Source organism: Thamnophis sirtalis, unplaced genomic scaffold (genome assembly GCF_051295495.1).
Source record: "Thamnophis sirtalis isolate CommonGarterSnake01/CBP01778 unplaced genomic scaffold, rThaSir2_p1.2 scaffold_9, whole genome shotgun sequence".
Classification (NCBI taxonomy): domain Eukaryota; kingdom Metazoa; phylum Chordata; class Lepidosauria; order Squamata; family Natricidae; genus Thamnophis; species Thamnophis sirtalis.
Genome location: NW_028261389.1, coordinates 75195725 through 75223535, shown reverse-complemented (window position 1 = coordinate 75223535; position 27811 = coordinate 75195725). Strand labels below are relative to the sequence as shown.

At 43.8% G+C, this 27811-nt stretch overlaps 1 protein-coding gene across 1 annotated transcript in view; it reads left to right on the top strand.

Annotated features, from left to right (window-relative positions):
- Positions 1-27811, top strand: part of RELN (reelin) — a 389713-nt gene that overhangs the window by 216607 nt on the left and 145295 nt on the right. The window contains exons 13-19 of the mRNA XM_087722293.1: positions 2723-2835; positions 5399-5607; positions 13307-13435; positions 16211-16320; positions 20469-20535; positions 22629-22862; positions 25342-25503. Coding sequence (XP_087578419.1) covers positions 2723-2835; positions 5399-5607; positions 13307-13435; positions 16211-16320; positions 20469-20535; positions 22629-22862; positions 25342-25503 — 1024 coding nt within the window. The remainder of the gene's footprint in view (positions 1-2722; positions 2836-5398; positions 5608-13306; positions 13436-16210; positions 16321-20468; positions 20536-22628; positions 22863-25341; positions 25504-27811) is intronic.

Below are 27811 nucleotides of genomic sequence, written 5' to 3'. Positions count from 1 at the left end.
GGAGTCGGAGATTCAGTGGGGCAGAAGAACAGCTGGAGCCTGTTCCCGATGTGCGCATGCACAGAGCTGCCAGGAGAAGAGAACAGTTAAGGAACAAGGGCCGACTCAGGAGTAAAGGCACAGGTGGACAGTGAATGGCCCCTCCCATAGGGAATAAAGAGGAGTGAAAGGGGAGTGGAGTTTGCAGGAGACCATTAGTTCGCTTAATTAGTGTGAAGATTTGTTCGTGACTCTCAGAGACTCCTTGCCAAGTATTTTCTTGTACAGTGTTACATTTAGAAGATATCGACCTGGCAGCTCTCCAAGCCTGATAAGGTCTGTAGTTGTAAATTCACCCTTGAAAGACTGTTTGCCGGGACTTTACTGGATGTGAATGAGAGGAATTCACATTAGCTTAACAAAAAGGGGTTTTTGTCGGGACAAAGACTCTGTTTTATGATTTGGTGAGAATATTTGGTCAGAATAACCTGTAGCCTGAAATTGCACAGTCCTAGCGGGTCTAATTCTACTGTTGATAATTCAATTGCTGTAAATCTGTGCACTTTTATGAAGATTAAACCAACAGTCCATTATTACTGATAATGTAAGAGCAATTTCAAAATAAATGTGCGTAATGTCCAAGAAATTTGAAACAGAGAATTGAAATGTTTTAAATACGGTCTCAGGTTTTAAAAAATGCCAAGTAGGTCTCTTCTGATTTAAAAACTTAATTGAGCAGTAAATTATTTGCAAGTGTGGGACTCTTCAATTGATATTTAACTGTTCTTACACTACACAGGGGTATAGTAATAAATCAAAAGAACATTAGGGCACACAATTTGTTCTTGTTCTTTCTTAGTTATCTATGATTACTTGGTGAACCAGATTTTTGATAGGAAGTTCATTCTTAAAGATGTTAATGTGTTGTGGAATTAAATCCTCCAAAATTAGAATTTGTGAGTTTGGGATATATCATGTTTCAAAAAAAACTGTGACAAATAGGTGATAATGAATTCTTGGAAGGACATGACCACACCAGAATCCAAAGGTTGACTCAATAAATCTGTCAACTGTCAGTCTTTGAACTTGCCGAGTTGGTTCAGTGGTTAGAGTGCAGCACTGCAGGCTACTTCAGCTGACTGCAGTTCTGCAGTTCGGCTGTTCAAATCTCACCGGCTCAAGGTTGACTCAGCCTTCCATCCTTCCGAGGTGGGTAAAATGAGGACCCGGATTGTTGGGGGCGATATGCTGACTCTGAAAGCCCTATGAAGCGGTATATAAGTCTAACTGCTATTGCTATTGCTATTGCTTTTTATAAGACAACGTGGTTCTGCATTATCTAAATTTAAGCTAAGGTTCAAAATTGAAATATCATTACATACTGTGTATAATTAAGTTATTATTTTAATTAAATGTTAGATCAGTTCTGATCCTTTACTGCCATATTTCTATATGTCCAGACAAGGTATTTTTACATTATCTCTTTCAAGAGCACAGAAAACTGAAATTCTGATTAAGATATAAGGAAAATAAGTAAAAGAGAACATGGAATAATAAGAGTTGGAAGGGACCTTGGAAGTCTTTTAATCCAACGCCGTGCTCAAGCAGGAGAGTCTTTCAGTTTAAACGAACAGGGGTGTCAAACTCGATTTCATTGAGGGCCACGTCAGGATTGTGTTTGACCTCAGGGAGCTGGGTTGGGCAGTGGCCAGGGTAGGTGTGACCCGTTCAACATCACTTGTGTAGGGGGTGCCTGTAGTGGCCCAAGTGCTCTGCCAGCGAAAACGGGCTCGCAAGCTCCGTTTTCAGCTGCGACAGCCTCCTGCAACCCTTTGCCAGCGAAAACGGATCTCAGGAGGGCTGCCCATGGCCCTCACTAGCTCCGTTTTCAGCTGCGACAGCCTCCTGCAATCCTTTGCCAGCGAAAACGGATCCCGGGAGGGCTGCCCATGGCCCTCACTAGCTCCGTTTTCGGCTGCGACAGCCTCCTGCAATCCTTTGCCAGAGAAAACGGATCTCGGGAGCGCTGCCCATGGCCCTCACTAGCTCCGTTTTCAGCTGCAACAGCCTCCTGCAACCCTCTGCCAACGAAAACGGATCCCGGGAGGGCTGCCCATGGCCCTCACTAGCTCCGTTTTCAGTTGCGACAGCCTCCTGCAATCCTTTGCCAGAGAAAACGGATCCCGGGAGGGCTGCCCATGGCCCTCACTAGCTCTGTTTTCAGCCGCGACAGCCTCCTGCAATCCTTTGCCAGCGAAAGCGGATCTCGGGAGGGCTGCCCATGGCCCTCACTAGCTCCGTTTTCAGCCGCGACAGCCTCCTGCAACCCTCTGCCAACGAAACGGAGCTCAGAAGAAAACAGAGCTCCGTTTTTGCTGGCAGAGGCACCGTGGGCCGGTCCTTCACTGTTTCCAGGGCGGCCACGGAGGCCAGATCTAAGCACCCCATGGGCTGGAACTGGCCCCACAGGTCTTGGGTTTTACACCCCTGCCTTAAGGTAAAGAATGGTTGGGGGATGGGGGGGAAGGTCATTTTTAACACCGGGGAAATTGGTAAGAAACCTACTATACGTATAGGCCGTTGTATTATGCATATTATTGTTCCACTTGTATTAGAATGAAAGAAAGATGAATATTCAGAATTATTTCCCCTGTATTGGCCCACGTTGCCTTAATAAACCGAAAACAGTCATTGTCACTATTAAAATAGGAAGAAAGTTAATGCATCTTGCATCTTGTTTCAGGGGGAAGCTGCGGCAGTGGAGAAGCTCATGAAAACGATGTCCTATTATATGCAAAAATTGAAGGAAGGAAAGATCACATACCTCTTGATGTAATGACCTATGCTTCCCACAGGGTAGGTATTCAACATGTATCCTGAAAAGAGCATTAAATTGATTACAGTGGCCTGATTCCGAGCTGTAAAGGAAGAAGAATATCTGCTAACACCACTTTCTGAAACTCTTTTTGGACACTGTGGGTCGCGTTTAAAGGTTGAGGATGGGATGCAGAAAAAATTCTGAACCATTCGTGAAAGGAAAATTTAGCATCTGAGGGTGTGAATTTGAAGGAATTGAATTTAAATTTAATTAAATAAATTATATTTAAATTTAAATTGGGGATCCTGGAGCTTGAAGGAACTACATTTAAACTGAGAGTCTTAGGGTTTTAAGGAGCTAAATTTAAACTGAGGGTCTTAGGGTTTCAAGGAACTACATTTAAACTGAGGGTCTTAGGGTTTCAAGGAGCTACAATTAAACTGAGGGTCTTATGGTTTGAAGGAGCTAAATTTAAACTCTTAGGGTTTGAAAGAGCTACAATTAAACTGAGGGTCTTATGGTTTGAAGGAGCTAAATTTAAACTCTTAGGGTTTGAAAGAGCTACATTTAAACCAAGGGTCTTAGAGTTTGAAAGAGCTACGTTTAAACTGAGAGTCTTAGGGTTTTAAGGAGCTAAATTTAAACTGAGGGTCTTGGGGTTTCAAGGAACTACATTTAAACTGAGGGTCTTAGGGTTTGAAGGAGCTAAATTTAAACTGAGGATCTTAGGGTTTCAAGGAGCTAAATTTAAACTCTTAGGGTTTGAAGGAACTAAAGTTAAACGGATGGTCTTAGGGTTTCAAGGTACTACATTTAAACTGAGGGTCTTAGGGTTTCAAGGAGCTACATTTAAACCAAGGGTCTTAGAGTTTGAAAGAGCTACATTTAAACTGAGAGTCTTAGGGTTTTAAGGAGCTAAATTTAAACTGAGGGTCTTAGGGTTTCAAGGAACTACATTTAAACCGAGGGTCTTAGAGTTTGAAAGAGCTACATTTAAACTGAGAGTCTTAGGGTTTTAAGGAGCTAAATTTAAACTGAGGGTCTTAGGGTTTCAAGGAGCTACATTTAAACTGGGGGTCTTAGGGTTTGAAAGAGCTACAATTAAACTGAGGGTCTTAGGGTTTGAAGGAGCTAAATTTAAACTGAGGGTCTTAGGATTTCAAGGAACTACATTTAAACTGAGGGTCCTAGGGTTTCAAGGAACTACATTTAAACTGAGGGTCTTAGGGTTTCAAAGAGCTACAATTAAACTAAGGTTCTTAGGGTTTGAAGGAGCTAAATTTAAACTCTTAGGGTTTGAAAGAGCTAAATTTAAACGGAGGATCTTAGGGTTTGAAGGAGCTACATTTAAACTGAGCATCTTAGGGTTTCAAGGAACTACATTTAAACCGAGGGTCTTAGAGTTTGAAAGAGCTACATTTAAACTGAGAATCTTAGGGTTTGAAGGAGCTAAATTTAAACTGAGGATTTTAGGGTTTGAAGGAACTACATTTAAACTGATGGTCTTAGGGTTTAAAGGAGCTGCATTTAAACTGCGGGTCTTAGGGTTTGAAGAAACTAAATCTGAACAGAGGATTCTATGTCTCTATGCTTTTGGGAGCTATAATTTAACACCGGAGTGGGATAAACCAGGGTTATCTTCTTATGAGAATTTTTTAAAAAAACCCTTACACATTTAAATAAAACTGAAGCTCCAGATTTCTTGCAGGCCTTTCATCCCGCTCTCCCTCCCAAAAAACACAAATACCCAACATACTTAGAAATTTTTATATATTTATACTATAAAACTAAGTGCATACAGGTATACATAAGCATATATACGTTTATATACTTAGTATATGAACGTTCCTATATATGTTGATTCTTAAACGTCCACAAAAGAAAATGGATCAACAAGGGTTAGGAGCACATAGGCTGGAAAAATGTGGAAGGGGGGAGGAGAAGGAGGGAGGGAGGAGGAGGAGGAGGAGGAGGAGGAGGAGGAGGAGGAGGAGGAGGAGGTGGAGGAGGAGGAGGAGGAGATGGAAACTAATCAAGGAGAGAAGCAACCTAAAACTAAGGAGAAATTTCCTAACTGTGAGAACAATCTATCAGCGGAATGATATGGAGGCTCCAGCAGTGAAGGCCTTTAAGAAGAAGCTGGACAACCATTTGTTACAAATAGTATAGATTTATTTATTTAGTTAGTTAGTTAATTAGTTTATTTATTTATTTATAGTTTATTTATTTGTTAGTTAGTTAGTTTGTTTGTTTGTCACTCATGTACAAGATAACAGGAATAAGAATAAACATGAATAAGGGACACAGGAAATGGGTACAAAGAAATGGGGGCAGGGACTTTAGGCACGCTGGTGCGCTTATGCATGCCCCCTTTACCGACCTCTTAGGAATGGGGTGAGGTCAACAGTAGACAGTTTAAGGTTAAAGTTATGGGGGGTTTGAGGAGCTCCTCCTTGAGCAGGGGGTTGGACCAGAAGACCTCCAAGATCCCTTCCAATTCAATTATTCTGCATATGCTGCATTTATCATTCTTTTGTTCTACAGACGGCAAAGTGTTCAAAATTAACCACAATTGTCTGCTCTTCGTTGTTTCTGTCTAAGAATCCCTCTTTGGTCTCAGTGGTCATCGGTCCAGAACTTCAGACCCCGGCAACCAAATTCTGCCTCAAGCAGAAGAATCACCAAGGGCGTAACCGAAATATCTGGGCTGTTGATTACTTCCATGTCCTGCCAGTCCTGCCTTCCACTGTTACGCATATGATCCAGTTTTCCATTAACTTGGGATGCGGAACCCATCAACCAGGCAACAGGTAAAACGAGCCCAGGTGGCATTGCAAAATACAATTCATTCTTTAATTTGTGCAGGCTGCCTTGCAACTTACAACAGTTCATTCAATGACTATTTGAAGTTACAAGGGCACTGGGGGGAAAAAGTGACTTACGACCGTTTTTTTTCACAGTTACAGCTGTTATAGCATCCTCATGGTCACGTGGTCGAAATTCAGTCGCTTGGCAACTGGCTCACATTTATGACGGTTGCAGCATCCCGGGGTCCTTCTGACAAAGAGCCAAGTCAATGGGGAAGCCAGATTCACTTAACAACTGGGTTACTAACTTACCGTATTTTCCGGAGTATAAGACGCACCTTTTTCCCTTAAAAAAAAGAGGCTGAAAATCTGGGTGCGTCTTATACACTGAATACAGCATTTTTTGCCTCCTGAAACCCCCCCCCCTTTCACCAAAATGGCCATGCATAGCCTTTAGGAGGCTTCCAGAGTGCTCCTGGGGGCTGGGGAGGGCAGAAATGAGCAAAAAGTGGGCCTTTTTTTTTGCTCATTTTTGGCCCCACCCCACCCGAAATCGCACTCTACAAGCCTCCTAAAGGCTATGCATGCCCTTTTTTTTGGGAAAAAAAAACACCCCGGACCCGTTTTTGCAAAAAAACAGGCCGTTTTTGGGGAGGTCTGCTGAGTGCAAAAACTTTTTTTGCCTCTTCAAAATCGTGGTGCGTCTTATATTCCGGTGTGTCTTATACTCCGAAAAATACGGTAACAATGGCAGGGATTCACACAAAAACGGTGGCAAGAAAGGTCGAAAAATGGGGCAAAACTCACTTAACCAATGTCTCACTTAGCAGCATGAATGTTCGGCTCAATTGTGGTCGTAGGTCGAGGGCTACCTGTATAGTCCTCACTGTCTGAAGAATTAGGGAAGAGACAGTGTGCGTGTTACACTAGTAAACTGTTCTGGGTGCCTGGATTTTAAAACGAGTCCTTGCACACGTAGGAGTTTCTGTCCTATTTGTTAGTCTATACCAGCGGTCACCAACTGGTGTCTATTGACCACTGGTGGTCCATGAGAAAATATTTTGGTGGTCCGCAGAAAAATTATTTGCATTTTTTGTATTGCACTAAATCAGGGGTCCTCAAATTACGGCCCCTGGGCTGGATACGTGCAATGAACGCTTGTTTTGCTGCAGAGAGTCTCCCCCTTCAGAGTCTTTTTGTGGGGGACAGAGGTGGGCAGAAATTGTGACTTGGGGTCTGCTTCGGCCTCCTGGTGAGGTGCTTTGGGCAAAGGCTGGAGGAAGCGTTGCTGGTGGCAAAGAGCCGGAGGGCCTCGTTCCAGTGGGACTGCATCACGGCCTGGAACTGGCTGACCATCTCAGCCCGCTGAGCCTCCAGGCCAGTGGTGGGATTCAAATAATTTAACAACCGGTTCTCTGTCCTAATGATTTCTTCCAACAACCAGTTCACCAAACTGCTCCGAAAGTTAACAACCGGTTCTCCCGAAGTGGTGCGAACTGGCTGAATCCCACCACTGCTCCAGGCATGGGAATAGTATCTCCTGCTTACTATGACAGAGGTGAAGATGGCAGAGATAGCAGGATTAACATGGGCCTTCTGCACTTAATAAACAAACAAACAAATAGAAAGCTAGGGGAAAGAAATGGTTAAAAAATAGAAAGCGTAGCTTCCCCCATCAGGTTTTTCCAGGGATAGGAGATTCCAAGAAGCTACCTCGCCTAGAAACCGCGATTCAAAATTCTTTGAGATAAAGCAGGCTGGTTAAAAATAAAATAAAAATCCCCTTTTTCATCCTTCCTGCCACACATTGTTGTGAGTCTTTTGAGCCTGCTGTAGATTTATATGCAAATGCGGGCCTTCTTCCTATAGATATTTATTTCTTCTGCTGGTGCTGAGCTCGATATCACCTCAGGATGGGGGACCTAAAAGTGTTTCCATTTTTAGTCAGCGGCGCTGAATCGAAGCTGTAATATGAATAATACTTTTTTAAAAAAAAAATGAAACTCTCTTTTAAGATACATGGATCAGCATAATTTTCTGCTTGATCGCGAAGCTTTCCTCACGGAGCCTTTGATCTCTTTTGAAACGTCATTTTATTTTCGTTTTTTTGTTCCCCCCCCCCAAACCCACTTTTTTTTTCTTTTTTACGAGCTGCTAACTCTCGTGCCAATCTCATCTGAATTTCAAAAACAATCTGGCAGCGCAGGTTCCTCTAGCCATTTAAAGCGTTTATTTTCAATAGCACCGTCATTTCGTGACCCTAAGAACGTAGGAAGCCTGGCATAAATATACGAAGTGAGTGCCGTCCTCGAGGTGTAAATTTTTTACCTCAGATGGAATCAGTGAAGCCTCCTAAAGCTATTTAATGCAAATTTAAAATACCGGGCGCGGAATAACGGCACAAAAAAGGGCATTCTTCAAGAGAAGCCCTATCCAGATAAATGATTCTGAGATGGGTAAGCCATCGTCGGCTTATTTGGTGTCAAGCTAATGAATTATTAATTTGCTTTAATGCATCATCGGCGGAATTTTAAACGGGGGGGGGGGCGTTCGAATTAAATTGCGCCGCCTACGTTAGGCTACGCGCACATTTTTCAAGCGAGTAAATTTCTGTTAATGCTTCCCCAATTACTTGACAGCTCCCAGAGTATAATGAGGCTCATGCTTCATCCGTTGGGGTGTTCGTTGCATTTTTCATAATGAGGGGCGGCAAAGTTTTCTTAAAAATTCAGGGGTAGGCGTTGTTCTGAGTCAAAAAAGAAAAAAAAGGAGTTAATCAACTGAAGGTCTCCCACCAAATCCCTCATGGCAGGAATTGTGCAGGGGCTAAAGACAGCATCAACTTCCTTTGCAAGCATGTATGTAGCAATAGCAAGAGCGCTTAGACTTATATATCGCTTCACAGTGCTTTACAGCTCTCTCTAAGCGGTTTACAGAGTCAGCATATTTTCCCCTCGCAATTGAAGTCCTCATTTTGCCAACTTCGGAAGGATGGAAGGCTGAGTGTTTTGACCTAGGCTTCCTGAGAAAGCATAAATCACAATCTTAGTCCCCTCCAAACCAGTGGTGGGTTTCAAAAATTGTTCGAACCTACTCTGTAGGTGTGGCCTCCTTTGTGGGAGTGGCTTGCCACCCATGTGACCGGATATGAAGATACCGACGACACTTGCCAGAACCCCCTTAAATTACCTCACACACAGCACTGGCATGCATAAGAATAGGATGTAAAAATGTTTTTTAAAAGGCATCTTTGGTTTGCGTTAAAACAACTTCAACACACACAATGTTCTGATTGCCCCACAAACGCAGTAGTCATCCTTACCTTTCACAGAGGCACTGAGTTTTATAAATAGGAGCATGATAGTGTAGAATAATCATATCCAAGGACCAGTGGTGGGTTTCAAAAAATCTTGGAACTTCTTCTGTAGGTGTGGCCTGCTTTCCGGGTCCACTGGTGGAACCTCTTCTAACCGGTTCGGTAGATTTGACGAACCGGTTCTACCGAATAGGTGCGGACTGGTAGGAACCCACCTCTACCCCAAACCCTCTTTTATTTATAGGGCTGTGAATTATGGCCATTCACAGCCCGCAAGGCTTCGCAAACAGTCTGTGAAGATTCCGACAGACGTCTGCTCGAGTTGCCACCGTCTTTCAGGGGAATGTTGATAAACACCCACCTTTATCTCCCTGGGAATGCTGCTCGAGACCTAATTGCCAAATGCGGAGCAAGGCCGAACTTAGCACAGAGTCAAACAGAACTTTTCAAAGCTTGAACCGACCAGAATGAACTAATTGCTTCCTGCAAAAGCTCACGTCCCATGCGCTCCTCTTTTATGTTTTATGGGAGGGGCCAATCATCTCCAAGCTTTACTCCCCAGTCGACCCTGTTTTCTCAATTGTTCTTGCCTTCTGGCAGCTCTGCGCACACGCACGCTGGGAACAGGCTCCCATTGTTCTTCTGCCTCACTGATGTCAGACTCCGGAGGCAGCACATAACTACCAGATGGCCTTGGCCCCCTCTCTGCCTCCGACACAGAGCTCTTGTCCAAGCCTTCCTCCAGGACTGGCCCATGTTCTTCCCCAACCCCTTCACTGTCCGACTCTCCTGCCAGCTCCACAGGCCACCAGCAGGCCACAACACTGCGTCAACCTTGAGCCAGTCAGGATCAAACTCCTGGCTGTGGGCAGAGTTTGCCTGTACTACTGCATTCTGACCACTGTGCCACCACAGCTTAGATATCAACAGCTCTTAAACTTATATATCAGTTCACCGTGCTTTACAGCCCTCTCTAAGCGGTTTACGGAGTCAGCGAATTGCCCCCAACAATCTGGGTCCTCATTTCACTGACCTCAGAAGGAGGTCTCTTTTTCCTCTACTCCACACACTCCACTGCCTCTAGCACTGATGATGTTACCTAGTTTGGTATTGTAACGTCTGCAAGAAAACCACCAAGCTCAGAGGGCATCAAGGACCCCACACTCCTCCTCCTCCTCCTTCCCATAAATCCTATTCCCTTCCAGCACTGATGATGTTACCTAGTTTGGTAATGAAACGTCTGCAAGAAAACCACCAAGCTCAGAGGGCATCAAGGACCACACAATTCTCCTCCTCCTCCTCCTGCTCCTTTCCACAAATCCCATTCCTTGTTAGCACTGATGATGTTACCTAATTTGGTAACAAAACATCTGCAAGAAAACCACCAAGCCTCAGAGAGCATCAAGGACCCCACACTCCTCCTCCTCCACCATCATCATCTCCTCCTCCTCCTCCTCCTCCTCCTCCTCCTCCTCCTCCTCCTCCTCCTCCTCCTCCTCCTCTTCCTCCTCCTCTTCCTCCTCTTCCTTTCCACAAATCCTATTCCCTTCCAGCATGGATGGTGTTACCTAGTTTGGTAATGAAACATCTGCAAGAAAACCACCAAGCTCAGAGGGCATCAACTCCTCCTCCTCCTTTCCACAAATCCTATTCCCTTCCAGCACTGATGATGTTACCTAGTTGGGTAATGAAACGTCTGCAAGAAAACCACCAAGCTCAGAGAGCATCAAGGACCCCAAAGTTATCCTCCTCTCCCTCCTCTTCCTTTCCACAAATCCCATTTCCCTGCTAGCACTGATGATGTTACCTAGTTTGGCACTGAAACATTCCCAAGAAAACAGCCAAGCTCAGAGACCTCTCTTAAACAGTTTAATCCAAGCATTTAGCCCTTTCTAACCCCCGACACAAAATCCTCCTGAGGAACTTATTGTTGGCAGAATCACCCCAAACTTTCCTCTCAATTTCTCTTAGTCTGGTTTCTCATCAGGGCCAGTGATACTCAGTGTTGAGTAGAATTTAATCAATTGTGCCTGCAGCATAAGTAAGGCTTAGAGAGGCATTGTCAACTTACCCATCAGCCAAACACTTTCTGACGTGGGTAACCATCCCGTGTTTTGGTGCATCACAGTTCATCTTGATCGTTCAGTTTTTCAGCGCTCCCAGGCATTTTATATTTCAGATCAATTATTTAATAAGCCGTGATCATAAGGCTTTTATGCATTCTTAGTGCACATATCAATTTATTGCAATTTAGTCCTGATAAGATATCAGATTGTTCTCTTTTGTGTCTTTCCTTTTAAAAAAAAAACATTTCTTTTATTTTTAAACAAACAAGTACAGACAAACATAAAACATAAAACCATCTTCCAGTTTCGTACAGTGTGTTGATTGGTTGCAAAACTTTTGTACATTCCCACCCTAGTCTTCACTTACAATTTATATAGAATATTATCAATCTGATATATATAGCAATAGCAGTTAGACTTATCTACCGCTTCATAGGGCTTTCAGCCCTCTCTAAGCCGTTTACAGAGTCAGCATATTGCCCCCAACAACAGTCTGGGTCCTCATTTTACCCACCTCGGAAGGATGTAAGGCTGAGTCAACCTTGAGCCAGTGAGATTAGAACCGCTGAACTGCAGATAACAGTCAGCTGAAGTGGCCTGCAGTACTGCATCCTAACCACTGCGCCACCTCGGCTCTATATGTATACAATTATTATCATTATTAAACATTTATTTGACTATAACTATCATTACTTCATTTTATGTGAGATATTCTAAATTTTGAGTAAATTTATATTATGGCATTTCATTACATCATCCTAAATCCATCCAGTAGTATAATACATCTTTATAAAATTCTTTGTCTAACCATTGATAAGTCCCATGTTTTATAAAATTGTTTATCTTTGGTTACAAAACTTCTGTGCTTCCTCTCCCTAGTCCTCGCTTACAAATTATATAAAATCTCATATTATCAATCTAATATATATGTATACAATATTATCATTGTTAATCATTTATTTTATTTTATGCAAAGTATTCTAACACTAAATAAATTCAAATTAAATTTTATTATAACATTTCATTACATCATCCTGTATCCATCCAATAGTAGTAATATCATTTATCTCTTTGCCATTTGTGGTATTTGTATTCTAATTGCTTTTTTAGTAAATCTTGTATGGACATCTCTTAGCAACTTATATTTCATTGCATATCTTGTAAAGGCTCGAAACTCCTCATCCGTTCCTTCCATCATCTTCCCTTTGGTTATCACCAATGCTTCTGCCAGCATTTCTATCTATCATTACTTCTTCCAAATTTTCTCCCTTTTCTTCTTCTTGTATAGCAGTTTTTTTTTTATTTTTTCCCTTCTACAACACCTTACAGTCATTACATCAACATTGTTATGTCATCATACCTGTACATGTATATAATATTTCTCTTCTATATTTACACACTTTATACACAGTTCTATATATATATATTTATATATTGTTTTTTTGGCTTAATTAATTTTATTCCTGTTTTGCAGCCCTTTGTACCAATTGTTCCAAATTTCATAATATTTCAATTCTTCTTTATCTTTTAATTTCAGTGTTAATTTGTCCATCTCTGCACAATCCAAAGTTTTTTTTAATCACTAATTCATCCGAGGGGGGGTATTATTTTGTTTCCAGCATTGGGCAAATGCTATTCTAGCTGCAGTTAGCAGATGTGTTAATATGTACTTAATTTTCTTTGTATATTTCCCTTTGATTATTCCCAGTAGAAAGATTTTTCTTCTTCTATATTCTGGAATCTGAGGTATAATTTCTGGTCTGTCGATCTCCCATTCCAATATTCCACTCGTTGTCTTTTTCGGTTCCACCACAAAACCGCACTCGACTAAACTGCGCTCGACTAAACCACGTAGCTGACGTCATCAACAGGGCGACAACAGCGCGGAGACAGAAGCACGCTGTAAACGCTAAACCTAAAATTAAACCCTAAACCTAAACCTAACCCTCCTAAACCTAATCCTAATCCTAAACCTAACCCTAAACCTAACCCTTAACCTAACCCTAAACCTAACCCTAAACCTAACCCTTAACCTAACCCTAAACCTAACCCTAACCCTTAACCTAACCCTAAACCTAACCCTAAACCTAACCCTAAACCTAACCCTAAACCTAACCCTTACCTTAAGTTGAATTGGCTTGCTTTCAAAGCGCTATTTAAAGCGCCCTTCTTTCTCCGCACTGGCTGTTGTCGCCCTGTTGATGACGTCAGCGACGCAGTTTAATCGGGTGTGGCTTAGTCGAGCGCGGTTTTGACGGGTCACGGTCTTTTTCAACCGCACTCAATCTGCTGTCGATGTGTCTTTCTTTTTTGTTGGCAGTGTTAGTTTGGAATTCTCTACCAACCATGGACGATCTTGGTCCTTACTTCACTCTGAATGTTTGCCAGAAACATGTGCTGGATCCCATCTTCCCCACAGCACAGTCTATGCATCCGAAAACTACAGCGGGTAAGGGAATATTTTGATGCAAATAACTCTGTCCGAAGAATGATGAAATTTTTTTTTTAAATTATTCATAATTCTGTGGAGATAACAACCTCTTGTAATTTCTTCTCTCTGACAACCCAAAGCAGTTAAATAAGTGATGTGGTGCTAATAGAATAGAATATAATTCTTTATTGGCCAAGTGTGATTGGACACACAAGGAATTTGTCTTATGCTCTCAGTGTACATAAACGAAAAACACATACACAGACTTCAATGGATAATTAGAACTGCAGAAGAAACAATGGCTACCAACCTGCCTTCCATTGAGGACCTGTACACTGCATGAGTGAAAAAGTGGGCTGCGAAAATATCTACAGACCAGGGGTGGGTTTCAACTGGTTCGCGGCGGTCCCTGGGAACCGGTTGGTTGGCGAACCCGGAAGTAAGTAACTTCCGGGAACGGCGAAGGGCCCGCCCGCCCGCGGTCCTTACCCGGTTTTGACGCGTTCTGCGGTTCCACGCATGCGCAGGATGCATACAGCGCCTGCGCGATCCTCCAGGAGCAGCTGGAGCGTCGCGCAGACGCTAGTACACATGCGTGCACCGCGCGCGTGCACGAGGACGCCGCCGGCCCCGTTCCAACCAAACCGGTTGGAACGGGGCGAGAAACCCACCCCTGCTACAGACCCTTCGCATCCTGGACGTAAATTGTTTCAACTCCTATCCTCAAAAACGACGTTCTAGGAGTACTGCACACCAAGACAACTAGACACAAGGACAGTTTTCCCCCAAATACTATCACTCTGCTAATCAAATAATCCCCACAACCCTGTAAAAATATTTATTAAGACTGTATTGCTATTATTATTCTTATCCTTCCTATTACCTATCTCCTCCCACTTACGACTCTAACCATGTTGCTTGTATCTCTATGGTTTATATTGTTTTATTTGTTTCCTGGTATGATTTGATTCCTTAGTAGTAACCTATGACTATCACTAAGTGTTGTATCTTATGATTCTTGATGAATGTATTTTTTTTCTTTTTATGTACACTGAGAGTTTAGACAAATTCCTTGTGTGTCCAATCACACGGCCAATAAAGAATTCTATTCTAAAAATGCTCTTTCTCCCCAAATTAATAAATGGCCCTTCCATCGTCAAAGATTTTAGCTATGAAAATGGACTTGATAGAACAATGTTTAGTTTTGGAAGCATCTATAAAAACTAGGTTTATGTTTTAAGGAAAAAAAACCTAGTTTTAACCATATTTAGCTGTGATGGCGAACCTATGGCATGCGTGTCAGAAGTGGCATGCAGAGCCATCTGTCCGGGCACGCAACCATCACCCGTTGCTCTTCCAGGTTCCAGCATGCCAGCCAGCTGGTCTTCACGTGGACGGGAGCACTGGAAACCAGAACAGCAGCTCCCTGGTGGGCATGTGCATGCTGGGAAGATGACCCTGTTTCTGGCGCACGCATGCAAACCAGCCAGCTGGTCTTTGTGCATATATGCCTGCCAGAAACTGGAAAACCAGGTGGCTGGCACGCATATCCACACCGAAAACTGGAAGATCATCTTCCTGGTGCGTGCATGTGCAACTGCTCTTCCGGTTTCTGGCCCGTGCATGCACATCGTCCAGCTGGTCTTCATGCACCAGTGGTGAGATACAACTGGTACTCCCCGGTACGGTTACAGGTACCGTTTCGGTACGGTGCTCCGGAGGGCCCGCCCGCCTGCCCGCTCTCCTTACCGCTATTTCAGCAGATCGGGGTATTTGCGTACATGCACATAGTCTACAGCTCCTGTGCGATGCTCTGCCGAGCAGCTGGAGCATCACGGGCAGTGGGTACGCATGCGCGCACTGCACACGTGCACGTGTTGTTCGCCTGGCCCCGTTGCACCGTACTGGTTGCAACGGGATCCAGAACCCACCCCTGTTGTGCACACATGTGTGCAAGAATCTGGAAGACCAAGTGGCTGGTGCGCATGAGGGTGCTGGAAACCAGATCATTTTCCCGGCGTGCGCATGAGTACCAGACTGATGCTCTTCCAATTTCCAGCACACTCTCCGATTTCAGCACTGATGATATATAGTATTTCTAGAAATTATTTCTGAATTGAAAGCAACAGTATGGTAGATCTAAAACAGATGGAGGAATAAGACTGTTCAATAGTGATAAATTTTGTGGCTTGAGAGATGACCGAGGTAATAATTTATACCATTATGTCTATTCTACATTATCACCGAATTTAAGTCACTACAGGCAGTTCTCAACTTACAACTGTTCGTTTTAGTGACTGTTTGAAGTTACAACGGCTTGTGACCATTGTTCATTCTTACGACTGTTGTTGCATTCTTCCCGATCACGTGATCAAAATTCAGACGCTTGACAACTGACTCATATTTACGACGGTTGCAGAGTCCCTGGGGTTCATGCGATCCCCTTTTGCGACCTCCTGACAAGAAAAGTCAGCCAGATTCACTTAACAACCAGGTTACTAACTGAACAACTGCAGTGATTCACTTAACAACCAGGTTACTAGCTGAACAACTGCAGTGATTCACTTAACAACTGTGTCAAGGGAGGTTGTAAAACAGGGCAAAACTCACTCAGGAGTGGAAAATGGGAAGCACAATTATGTTCGTAAGTCGTAATGAAAAACAAAACTTACAGTATGTTGTTTGTAGACGAAACTGGAGTTTCTGTGTTTCGTTTAAGCAGAACGGCTTTCCATTTTAAAATCAACTTTTCAAAAACTTTAAAAGCCGGAAATCTCATCTCTTTTGTTTCAGGTGGAACAGAATAACTATTCCCCTTCCAAATGCAGCCTTAACGAGAGACACCCGAATTCGATGGAGACAAACTGGATCGGTTCTTGGAAACATGTGGGCAATTGACAGCAGTTAGTAGTATTTATTACCACCAGTGTTATTTACATACTACAAAAACTCTCCTGTTTGTCTGTGTGTGACCTTTAGCTGAAGGCGACGCCATCTTGTTTTTCAGTTCCGCACAAGCGCAGAACAATTTTAACTGCACTGCGCATGCGCGCACAGCAGTGGTGGGTTTCAAAAATTTTTAGAACCTCTTCTGTAGGTGTGGTCTGCTTTGTGGGAGTGGCTTGCCAGCCATGTGACCGGGTAGGAGTGGCTTGCTGGCCATGTGACCTGGGTGGGCGTGGCCAACTTGTAAAATGTGGTGAAACTCACTTAACAACGCTCTTGCTTAGCAACCAAAATGTTGGCTCAGAAACTCTGGCCTTTTAAGCACGCAAGTCTTAAAGCTGTCAAGTTACAAGAGCCTTGCACCCCTAACCCTTTAGGAAAAAAAACCCAGGGGTGTTCAAACTTGACAGCTTTAAGACTTGTGGATTTCAACTCCCAGAATCCTTCTCCAGTCATGTTGACTCAGGAACTCTGGCATTGAAGTGTGCAAGTCTTAAAGCCGTCAAGTTACAAGACCCTTGCACCCCTAACCCTTTAGGGGAAAAAAACCCAGGGGTGTTCAAACTTGACAGCTTTAAGACTTGTGGACTTCAACTCCCAGAATTCCCCCTCTTGCTCTTCATCTTGATGATGTGCGGACGGGCAAGGGGGTGGAGCTGGAACCAGTTCTAAACAGCACTGTAGATTTGTGGAACGTCTTCTGTAGAAGAGGTTAGAACTGGCAGGAACCCACCCCTGGCACACAGCATGCATAAAGCACACAAGCGAACCGCCAGTAGTAGTGCCTGCCGACCCACCCACCCCCGCGCGTTAAAGGCATTGAAGGTGAAATTAATCAGAGGTTATTTACTATGCCCCACTTGGCATGCATCAGAAAATTCTGACAGCACGGCTCTCCAAAATGTTTAAAAATTTGGCCCCAAATTGTTGGAAGTGCAAAAAAACCACCAGGCACTTTTTATCATATGTGGTGGACATGCAGTGAGGCCAAAAGATACTGGAAAATGATTCAATCATGGTTGGAACAAATGGTGGGAGATCAAATTTTTCTCCTAGGCATAATGATACATGAACTAACTGCGGCGCGTATTAACTTTTGCGCAGCATTAGAAAAAAGAAAATACACCATCAGAGTTAGATATGATCAGAAAAATTTTGGCCTGTGCGGAAGCAGATAGGCTCACTCTTGAACTTGAAAATAAAGGGGAATCAGAATATTTTGAAGTCTGGAACAGATTTTATTATTGGTATAAGAGAAGACTGGAACAAACTGTAAATAAAGTGATTGGATAGAAGGATAGATAATGCACTAAGCAGGCTAATAGTTAATGGATGAGATTATTTGTTTATAATGTGATTGTATGGTCACTGACTTGGCGGTACTGCACTGTTTTAAATGTAAAAACAATAAAAATATATTTAAAAAAAAAATTCTGACAGGAGATACTACCAGATTGTTAGGTAAGCTCCCCGTTGGGAGAGCGAGTACGTTCTGAGAAGCATTGTGAGAGTTGTGTTGGAGAACGCACAAACCAGCATACCGAGACACTGCAGTTTAAATAGGCTTTTACTTTCGTGGAAATAGAGGTATCAGAGTCCATCAAACAATCCAAGTCATACACAGATAAGACAGTCAGTCATCAACTTCTTTCAGTTAAGGGATAATCCAAATAACATAGTCCAGTAACATATAATCAGTTCAGTACTCAAAGTTCGCTAGCAGTTGCAAAACTTACAATAGCTCACGGTACTTTCTAACAGCCAGCTTCCAAAACACTCAGATCAGATCAGCCCAGCATCTAACAAACAGAGAGCTAACAGTCGTTCTGGCTCCCTCTTATGGCCGATTGAGGAAAACAGCAACCAACCACATTTTACAGTATGATTTAAAGAAACAGGTATAGCATTGTTACATGATTTATATATTGCCAACCCAACCGTTAGATTATATTCCTAACACAGATGCAGAGGTGTATTAGAGTAGCCATACTAGAGAAAACTATAGGGTCCCCCCCCCCACTTTTCACCTGCTATGAACGTATGAGAATGTGTGAAATGCAAATAGACAGGCGATTATTATCAAACCCCCTCACTCCATTCAGGATGTCTTCCCAGGCTCCTGATGATCTTCTAACTATATTTTTGTAAAAGTAATTTTAAGAAAGAAAACCCTCTTTCCTTTAAGAAAGAACCTTCCTCATCTGAAAATCCCTCTTGGAAAATATAATTCTTAATAGGTCCTTACGAGGTCGTTCACTTCTGCATTTAAGCAGGGATGAAGTGTTCCTGTTTCAAGGCGACATTAATTATTTGAAGTGCGGCTACCACTTTCCAGGAGTGAAGGAACATTAATAAACATTTGCAATTTGTAAATATTCTTCGCAGGCCATTATCCTGCTGGGAATAGAATCAAGTTGAGGTCAGGGAATAAAATTACTTGCTTCATTGCGGGTGTTCCATTTATAACGTCTTGGGCAGATAAGTAGAACTTAGAATAATAGTCTATTTATTCTACTACTATTAACTAGGGGTTGTCACAAAGAAGAGGGAGTCAAGCTATTCTCCAAAGCACCTGAGGGCAGGACAAGAAGCAATGGGTGGAAACTCATCAAGGAGAGAAGCAACTCAGAACTGAGGAGAAATTCCCTGACAGTTAGAACAATAAATCAGTGGAACAGAAGTTGCCTCCAGAAGTTGTGAATGCTCCAACACTGGAAGTTTTTAAAAAGATGTTGGCTAACCATTTGTCTGAAGTGGTGTAGGGTTTCCTGCCTAAGCAGGGGTTGGACTAGAAGACCTCCGAGGTCCTTTCCAACTGGGTTTGAAGTTTCAATGGCCACACCTGTGCTCATAGGATCACATTTTGGTTGCTTGGCAACCAGCCTCTTGTGATGTCGTCACCTCACTTAATGACACACACACACACACACACACACACACACCCTATGAACTGCTATTTACTTCTGATTTCTGGTCAAAAAAAGCGTTCTGGACAATGGATTCACTTAAGAACCACTGTAACAAAAGTTATAAAAAGTTGTGGGAGCTTCATCACTGGAAGCTTTCAAGAAGAGACTGGACTGTCACCTGTCAGAAATGGTGTAGGGCCTACTGCTTGGGTAAGGGGATTAGACTAGATGACCTACAAGGTCTCTTCCAACTCTATTATACTATTCTATTATATCCTATCCTATCCTATCCAATTCATTGGTTGGGTGTGCATGATATCCCAGCTGGACCATTAAAGGATGAAGCATTCCTATTATACTGTACTCCTACTTTATTCTATTCTATTCTATTCTATTCCATTCTTATTCTATTCTATTCCATTCTATTCCATTCTATTCCATTCTATTCCATTCTATTCCATTCTATTCTATTCCATTAGATTCCATTCCATTCTATTCCATTCCATTCTTATTCTATTCTACTCTATTCCATTAGATTCCATTCCGTTCCATTCTTATTTCATTCCATTCTTATTCTATTCTATTCCATTCCATTCCATTCCATTAGATTCCATTCTATTCCATTCCATTCTATTCCATTCCATTCTATTCCATTAGATTCCATTCTATTCCATTCCATTCCATTCTATTCTATTCCATTCCATTCCATTAGATTCCATTCTATTCCATTCCATTCTATTCCATTCCATTCTATTCCATTAGATTCCATTCTATTCCATTCCATTCCATTCTATTCTATTCCATTAGCTTCCATTCCATTCTTATTTCATTCCATTCTTATTCTATTCTATTCCATTCCATTCTATTCCATTCAATTCTTATTCTATTCTATTCCATTCCATTAGATTCCATTCCATTAGATTCCATTCCATTCCATTCTCATTCCATTCCATTCCATTCTATTGTATTGTATAAAATCAAGTGCAATCATATGGTAACGGCCAGCACACAATTAAGGCTGGAATTACAACCCTAATTCCAGGCTCAGTTACAGTCACGAGCCAAGGACAACCTGCATATATACTTTAGTCTTGCTAGTTACAGTGCAATGAACTTTGTATTCCCGTCACTTAAATACGTCCAAAGTTCTGGGATTTGACTTCAGCACATTTATTTATTTTTTTCTCTCCCTGCAGTTTACATTGGTCCATCTTGCCTCAAATTCTGCTCAGGGCGAGGCCAATGCACGAGGACCGGTTGCAAGTAAGTCTGACAATAAACACCTTGGCCGGCGTCTGTCTTTGTGTTTTTTTTCTAAGTCATGAAGGTGGCAGCCCTTTTAGCTTTTGACCATTCTAATTTGAAACATAATTGTCTTTATTTTATTTACATATTTATATTTATTTATATATAATCCAATGGTTGCAGGAACTGGGTAGGTCTAGTTTGATGAAAAGAAGGACTAGGGGAGACAGGATAGCAGCCTTCCAATATCTCAGGGGTTGCCACAAAGAAGAGGGAGTCAAGCTATTCTCCAGGGCACCTGAGGGTAGAACAAGAAGCAATGGGTGGAAACTAATCAAGGAGAGAAACAACTTAACAACTAAAAAGAAATTTCCTGACAGTTAGAACAATTAATCAATGGAACAACTTGCCTCCAGAAGTTGTGAATGCTTCAACAGTGGAGGTTTTTAAGGAGAGATTGGACAACCATTTGTCTGAAATGGTATAGGGATTCCTGCCTGAGCAGGGGGTTGGACTAGAAGACCTCCAAGGCCCCTTCCAGCTCTGTTACTCTATTCAATTCCATTCCATTCCGTATTTTATTGTTCTGTTTTGTTCTGTTTTGTTCTGTTTTATTCTATTCTACTCTACTCTGCTCTGCTCCTCTCCGCTCCACTCCTCCACTCCACTCCATTCCATTCCATATTTTATTATTCTATTCTATTCTATTCTATTCTATTCTACTCTACTCTACTCTACTCTACTCTACTCCACTCCACTCCACTCCACTCCACTCCATTCCATTCCATATTTTATTATTCTGTTCTATTCTATTCTATTCCAGTCCAGTCCAGTCCAGTCCATTCCATTCCCTATTTTATTATTCTATTCTAATCCAGTCCAGTCCAGTTCATTCCATGTTTTATTATTCTATTCTATTCTATTCTGCTCTACTCTATTTATTGTTCAACCGCATTGTGGAAATGCCTTTCCACGAAATCCTAAGAAAACCTCTCAAAGGAGCGGTGGTCTGTGACCGTTAAAGAAGAAAAGAGGGGATTTTGTGCACTTGCAAACAGAAGTGGAACCACTGTGGCAAAAGGAAGCAAAATGAGCGCTAATTGTAATAAGTGCCTTGGGTGCCATTGCAAAACATCTGGAATACCACCATAACATCATTGTCATTGACAAAATCCCCATCGGTCAATTGCGAAAAGCAGCTTTATCCGGAACATCTAACATGCTGCAACAATATACCTTTAATATTATTAAACAGCCACGTCTTATCCATCCCTGGTCCTTGAAAAGGATTTGACAGCTGGATAAAAATGCTAAATCCAGTCTAAACATCTGGCTGACTGTGTGACCAGCCACAATAATAATAATAACAGCAAAATCCTATAGTCGTAGACTACTCAACTTCATTTTTTTGATAACTTTGGAAAGAAAAAGTCAATTTGGTCTAGTGGTTAAGACACTTGGCTAGAAAGCAGGAGGCCATGAGTTCTAGTCCTTCTTTAGCCATGAAAGCCAACTGGGTGACCTTGGGCCAATCACCAGGAGTTTGAGAGTTCTAGTCCTGCTTTAGCCATGAAAGCCAACTGGGGGACCTTGGGCCAATCACCAGGAGTTTGAGAGTTCTAGTCCTGCTTTAGCCATGAAAGGCAGCTGGGCGACCTTGGGCTAATCACCAAGAGGTTGTGAGTTCTAGTCCTACTTTAGCCATGAAAGGCAGCTGGGGGACCTTGGCCCAATCACCAAGAGATTGTGAGTTCTAGTCCTGTTTTATCCATGAAAGCCAGCTGGGTGATTTTGGGGTAATCCCCCCCCCCCTCTCTCAGCCCAAATCACCTCACAGGCTTGTTGTTCTTGTGGAAAAAAATAGGAGGAGAAAGGTGTGCTGGATACATTTGCCACTTTGCGTTGTTTGTAAAAACAACAAAGGTGGAATACAAACAAATGAATTAATTAAAAGTAAAAATTTAAAAAAAAACGAAGAGAGGGGATCGGTGGGTATGAACATTTCGTGGCCTGATGGCTTGCATTTCTTAACATCTCGTACAACACTCGTGACTTATTTCTCTCAAAGCTTGATCCTATTTACCTGGCTTTTTCGCTTCTTTCTGCAACAGGTGCGACCCTGGTTTTTCCGGCCCCGCGTGCGAAATGGCTTCTCAAACGTTTCCGATTTTCATCTCGGAAACATTCAGCAATTCCAGGCTCTCTTCCTATCACAATTTCTACTCGATCCGTGGTGCCGAAGTCAGCTTCGGCTGTGGGGTCCTGGCGAGTGGCAAAGCCTTGGTTTTTAACAAGGATGGGAGACGTCAACTCGTCACCTCTTTTTTCGACAGCTCCCAGTCGAGGTAAATGGGAATGAATCAAAACAAGGCAGGCTCTGGATGTACATTGCTTGGAATTCAATTCAAATTTTTTTTCACTACCGGTTCTGTGGGCGTGGCTTGGTGGGCGTGGTGTGGCTTGGTGGGCGTGGCAGGGGAAGGATGCTGCAAAATCTCCATTCCCACCCCACTCTAGGACCCAGCCAGAGGTGGCATTTGCCGCCGTGGTGGGTTCTGGATCCCGTTGCAACCGGTACGGTGCAACGGGGCTCGGGGTCCACCACATGAACGTACACAGCGCGCGCATGCGTCCTTATCTCTTGCGGCGCCTTCGTGAGCCTCCGGGATGCTCCAGCTGCTTGGCGGAGCATCGCACAGGCGCTGTACATGCCGTGCGCATGCGCGGTAACCCCGAAGAGCTCAAATACAGGTAAGGAGGATTGGGCAGGCGGGCGGGCCCTCTGGAGCACCATACCAGAACGATACATGGTGCTCCCGGCAGGCACCGGTACACCCGTACTGGGGCATACTGCCTGCAATCCACCACTGATTTGCTGGTTCTCCAAACTACTCAAAATTTCCGCTTCTGGTTCTCCAGAACCTGCTTCACCCCTGAATTACCGTATTTTTCAGAGTATAAGATGCACCTTCCCCCCCTAAAAAAGCGTGGAAATGTTGGTGCATCTTATACACCAAATATAGCCATTTTTAGCCTCCTGAAGCCCCGCACTCGCATCTCTTTTGCAAAAAATGGGCCGTTTTTCACAAAAACGAAGGCTTTTTTGCCTTCCTTCAGCCCCCAGCAGCCCTCTGAAGACTTCAGCAGGGCTGGGGCAAGGCAGAAATGGGGGCGTTTTTGCAAAATCTTTTTTTTTTCTTACTTACCTCTTTGAAATCTTGATGTGTCTTATACACCGGTGCGTCTTATAGTCTGAAAAATACGGTAATCCCTTATATTCGTGATGGCTTACCTTTTCTGGACCGAGTACCCAATGCTCAGGTGCATGCCCAAACCCCCAAAATGCAATGTGTGTGCCCCACCCCTGCTGCACATATGCCCCCCCATTTCCACCCCCGCACAAGCCCCCCCATCCCTATGTGGCAGAAACCTGAAGTCCCGCTGGCTGGTGGGAGGCACACACTCATGTGCGGCAGAGCAGAACTGGGGTGATGGCTCCCTTGCCCACGGAGAGGGCACTGCATACCACCTCTGGCATTCGTGCCATAAGTTTCCCCATCACGGCCTTATATCTTCAATTAAAAGGGGAGCTTCTGATTGACTGAGAGAGAGAGGGGAAAAAATCCAGTGCTTGAATTTTTTGACGGTTTTGTATTTTTACATTTAATTCTGGATACGAGAATGCGTTTTTTAAAAACTTTATTTGCAGGGCTAAGTGTTCAATACATTGGGGGGTAATTATACGGTGCCTGAGTTTGTAAACATGCAACATAAATCTCAAAAAGTGGGTGTCAGAGCCAAGTGCTGGTTAATTATTTATGGGCTTGTATTTATTTTGACAGCTTGTGGCAGCTGATTAGATCCATTCAATCGCTCCTCCACCCCTCCGGTTCCTAATAAATAATGGAATGCAATAGTGATTGGCATTTAAAAACAATCCGTGCTATGCTATCTGGCTGGACTGAATAAACAATTTCGACTCCAGGAAGGAGCCATCAGCATTGTATACTTTTAGCTTCGCTTTAATGTACAGGATTTTTTTAAAAAATACAATAAAATAAGAGAGGGGAGGAAAGGGAAGGAGAGGGGAAGGGTAGAGGAGAGGAAGGGGAAGGAGAGGAGGGAAAGGAGAGGAGGAAGGAAGGAAGGAGAGAAGAAAGAGAAGAAAGGGGGGAAGGAAGGAGGGAAGCAAGGAGGGAGGGAAGCAAGGAGGGAAGGAAGGAGGGAAGGAAGGAGAGAAGAAAGGAGGGAAGGAAGGAGGGAAGGAAAGAGAGAAGGAGAGAGGAAAGGAGGGAAGGAAGGAGGGAATGAAGGAGAGAAGGAAGGGGGGAACGAAGGAAGGAAGGAGGAAAGGAGAGAAGGAGAGAAGAAAGGAGGGAAGGAAGGAGGGAAGGAAGGAGGGAAGGAGAGAAAGAGAGAAGAAAGGAGGGAGGGAAGGGGGAAGGAGGGAGGGAAGGAAGGAGAGAAGGAGAGAAGAAAGGAGGGAAGGAAGGAGGGAAGGAAGGAAGGAAGAAGAAGTAGGATTGTTGTAAAATAAGATGGGTTTATGGGAGGGTAAGAAAGCAATTATAATTGTGAATGTATATATGAGAAATAAAAATTTAATTAAAAAAAAACAAACAATCCGTGCTATGCTATCTGGCTGGACTGAATAAACAATTTCGACTCCAGGAAGGAGCCATCAGCATTGTATACTTTTAGCTTCGCTTTAATGTACAGGATTTTTTTTTTTAAAAAAAATACAATAAAATAAAACGGCAGGTTGGGGAAGAGAATGCTGTGGAAACGGCAATTTATAATGATTGAAACTCTTCGCCAAACCAGATTCCTCCAGTTCACTCTGCGACTCGGGAGCAGATCTGTCTTGAGTACTTGCAAAGCCCCGGATCAGCCCGGAGAAGGAGTTCTGCTACACTATTCATACGACAACGGGATTACATGGAAACTTCTAGAACATTACCCGTATCTCAACTATCACGAGCCAAGGTAAATGCATCGCTTTAACGCGTCACGATGCGAAAGCATTCCTATTGGGAAGCAATTGTTTTTCAATAGCCTCTGTGCCCGCGGTCAGATTCCTATCATTCTTTTTACAGCATACCACAGCCTTTATGTATCTGCCTTTCTACGAAGATATTTGAGGCTGTTGTGGCCCACCAGCAGCTAGCACAGCTGGTGGCAGACTCAGACAGTGAGGAGGTTGGGGAGGAACATGGGCCAGTCCTGGAGTCTGGGGAAGGCTCTGCATCGGAGGCAGAGATGTGGCCAGGGCCGTCCGACAGTTATCAGCTGCCTTCGGAGTCGGAGATCAGTAGAGCAGAAGAACAGCTGGAGCCTGTTCCCGATGTGCGCATGCACAGAGCTGCCAGAGGAAGGGTGTTAAGGAACAAAGGCCGACTGGGGAGTAAAGGCACAGGTGGACGGTGAATGCCCCCTCCCTTAGGGAATAAAGAGGAGCGAATGGGGAGTGGAGTTTGCAGGAGACAATTAGTTCGCTTAATTAGTGTGGAGATTTGTTCGTGATTCTCAGAGACTCCTTGCCAAGCATTTTCTTGCTCAGCGTTGCGTTTGGAAGCTCTCCAAGCCTGATAAGGTCTGTGGTTGTAAATCCACCCTTGAAAGACTGTTTTCCGGGACTTTGCTGGATGAGAATGAGAGGAATTCACATCCCGAAGCAGACTCCTTGTCCTTTTTTTATTGGCTTAATAAAAAGGGGGTTTTGTTGGGACCAGGAGTCTGCTTCGGGATTTGGGGAAGCCTCGGTGGCTCTGCAGAAGTTTCTTTATCCCAAGAACAATCCTTTCAAGAGGCGATGTTGTGAGGAATGTGGCGGGGTGATCTTATGAAGAATTGAGAAGATCTAGGTTCAGCTTACTAGAATAGCTGGTGGCTATTCTGGATTTTCACACTCGGAAAATTCTGTCTAGTAAACATCCAGCCTTAAACATCCTACAGGTCTCTTGGGGTGCTTTCTGGAGACTATTAGAGCCCTGCTTCACTTGTGATTCACTTGTGAGAGCTGAGGTGGCGCAGTGGGTAGAGTGCAGTACTGCAGGCCACTTCAGCTGACTGCTATCTGCAGTTCAGCGGTTCTAATCTCACCGGCTCAAGGTTGACTCAGCCTTCCATCCTTCCGAGGTGGGTGAAATGAGGACCCAGACTGTGGGGGCGATATGCTGACTCTGTAAACCGCTTAGAGAGGGCTGAAAACCCTATGAAGCGGTATATAAGTCTAACTGCTATTGCTATTGCTAAGACCCACGGCCACATTCTCTGGAGCAGAAAAGCAGGGGTGGGTTCCGGCAGGCGCTACTGCCGGTTTCCTCATGGGTGCCCTTTGCGTGCATGTGCACTTGATGCGCGCTGTGCGTGCATGCACAGTTCAATTAAAATTGTTCCGCCCATGCGCAGAACTCAAAAACAACATGGTGGCGGAGCCCGGGAACAGGTTCAGGGGCACGGCAGGCCCAGGTCGCCCCCATTTCCAGGGACCCAGGCCGCCAAACCACTACCAGTTCGGCAAAAGAAGTTTGAACCGGTAGGAACCTACCACTGTTTTGAAGATAGAAAAAGAAGAAAATGGTGGAGTAAACCCACTGATGAATGATTGAGGGACGTAGGCATGTCCAGTCTAATGAAGAGAAGGGGAAGGAGAAGGAGAAGGGGATGGAGAAGGAGAAGGGGAAGGAAAAGGAGAAGGGGAAGGAGAAGGGGAAGGAGAAGGAGAAGGGGATGGAGAAGGAGAAGGGGAAGGGAAAGGAGAAGGGGATGGAGAAGGGGAAGGGGAAGGAGAAGGAGAGGGGAAAGGAGAAGGGGAAGGAGAAGGAGGAGAAGAAGGGGATGGAGAAGGGGATGGAGAAGGGGAAGGGGAAGGAGAAGGGGAAGGAGAAGGAGAAGGGGATGGAGAAGGAGAAGGGGAAGGGAAAGGAGAAGGGGATGGAGAAGGGGATGGAGAAGGGGAAGGGGAAGGAGAAGGAGAGGGGAAAGGAGAAGGGGAAGGAGAAGGAGAAGGAGGAGAAGAAGGGGATGGAGAAGGGGAAGGAGAAGGGGAAAGGGAAGGAGAAGGAGGAGAAGAAAGGGATGGAGAAGGGGAAGGGGAAGGGGGTGGAGAAGGGGAAGGAGAAGAGGAAGGGGAAGGAGAAGGGGAAGGGGAAAGGGAAGGAGAAGGGGATGGAGAAGGGGAAGGAGAAGGGGAAGGAGAAGGGGATGGAGAAGAGGAAGGAGAAGGGGATGGAGAAGGGGAAGGGGAAGGAGAAGGGGATGGAGAAGGGGAAGGGGAAGGAGGAGGGGAAGG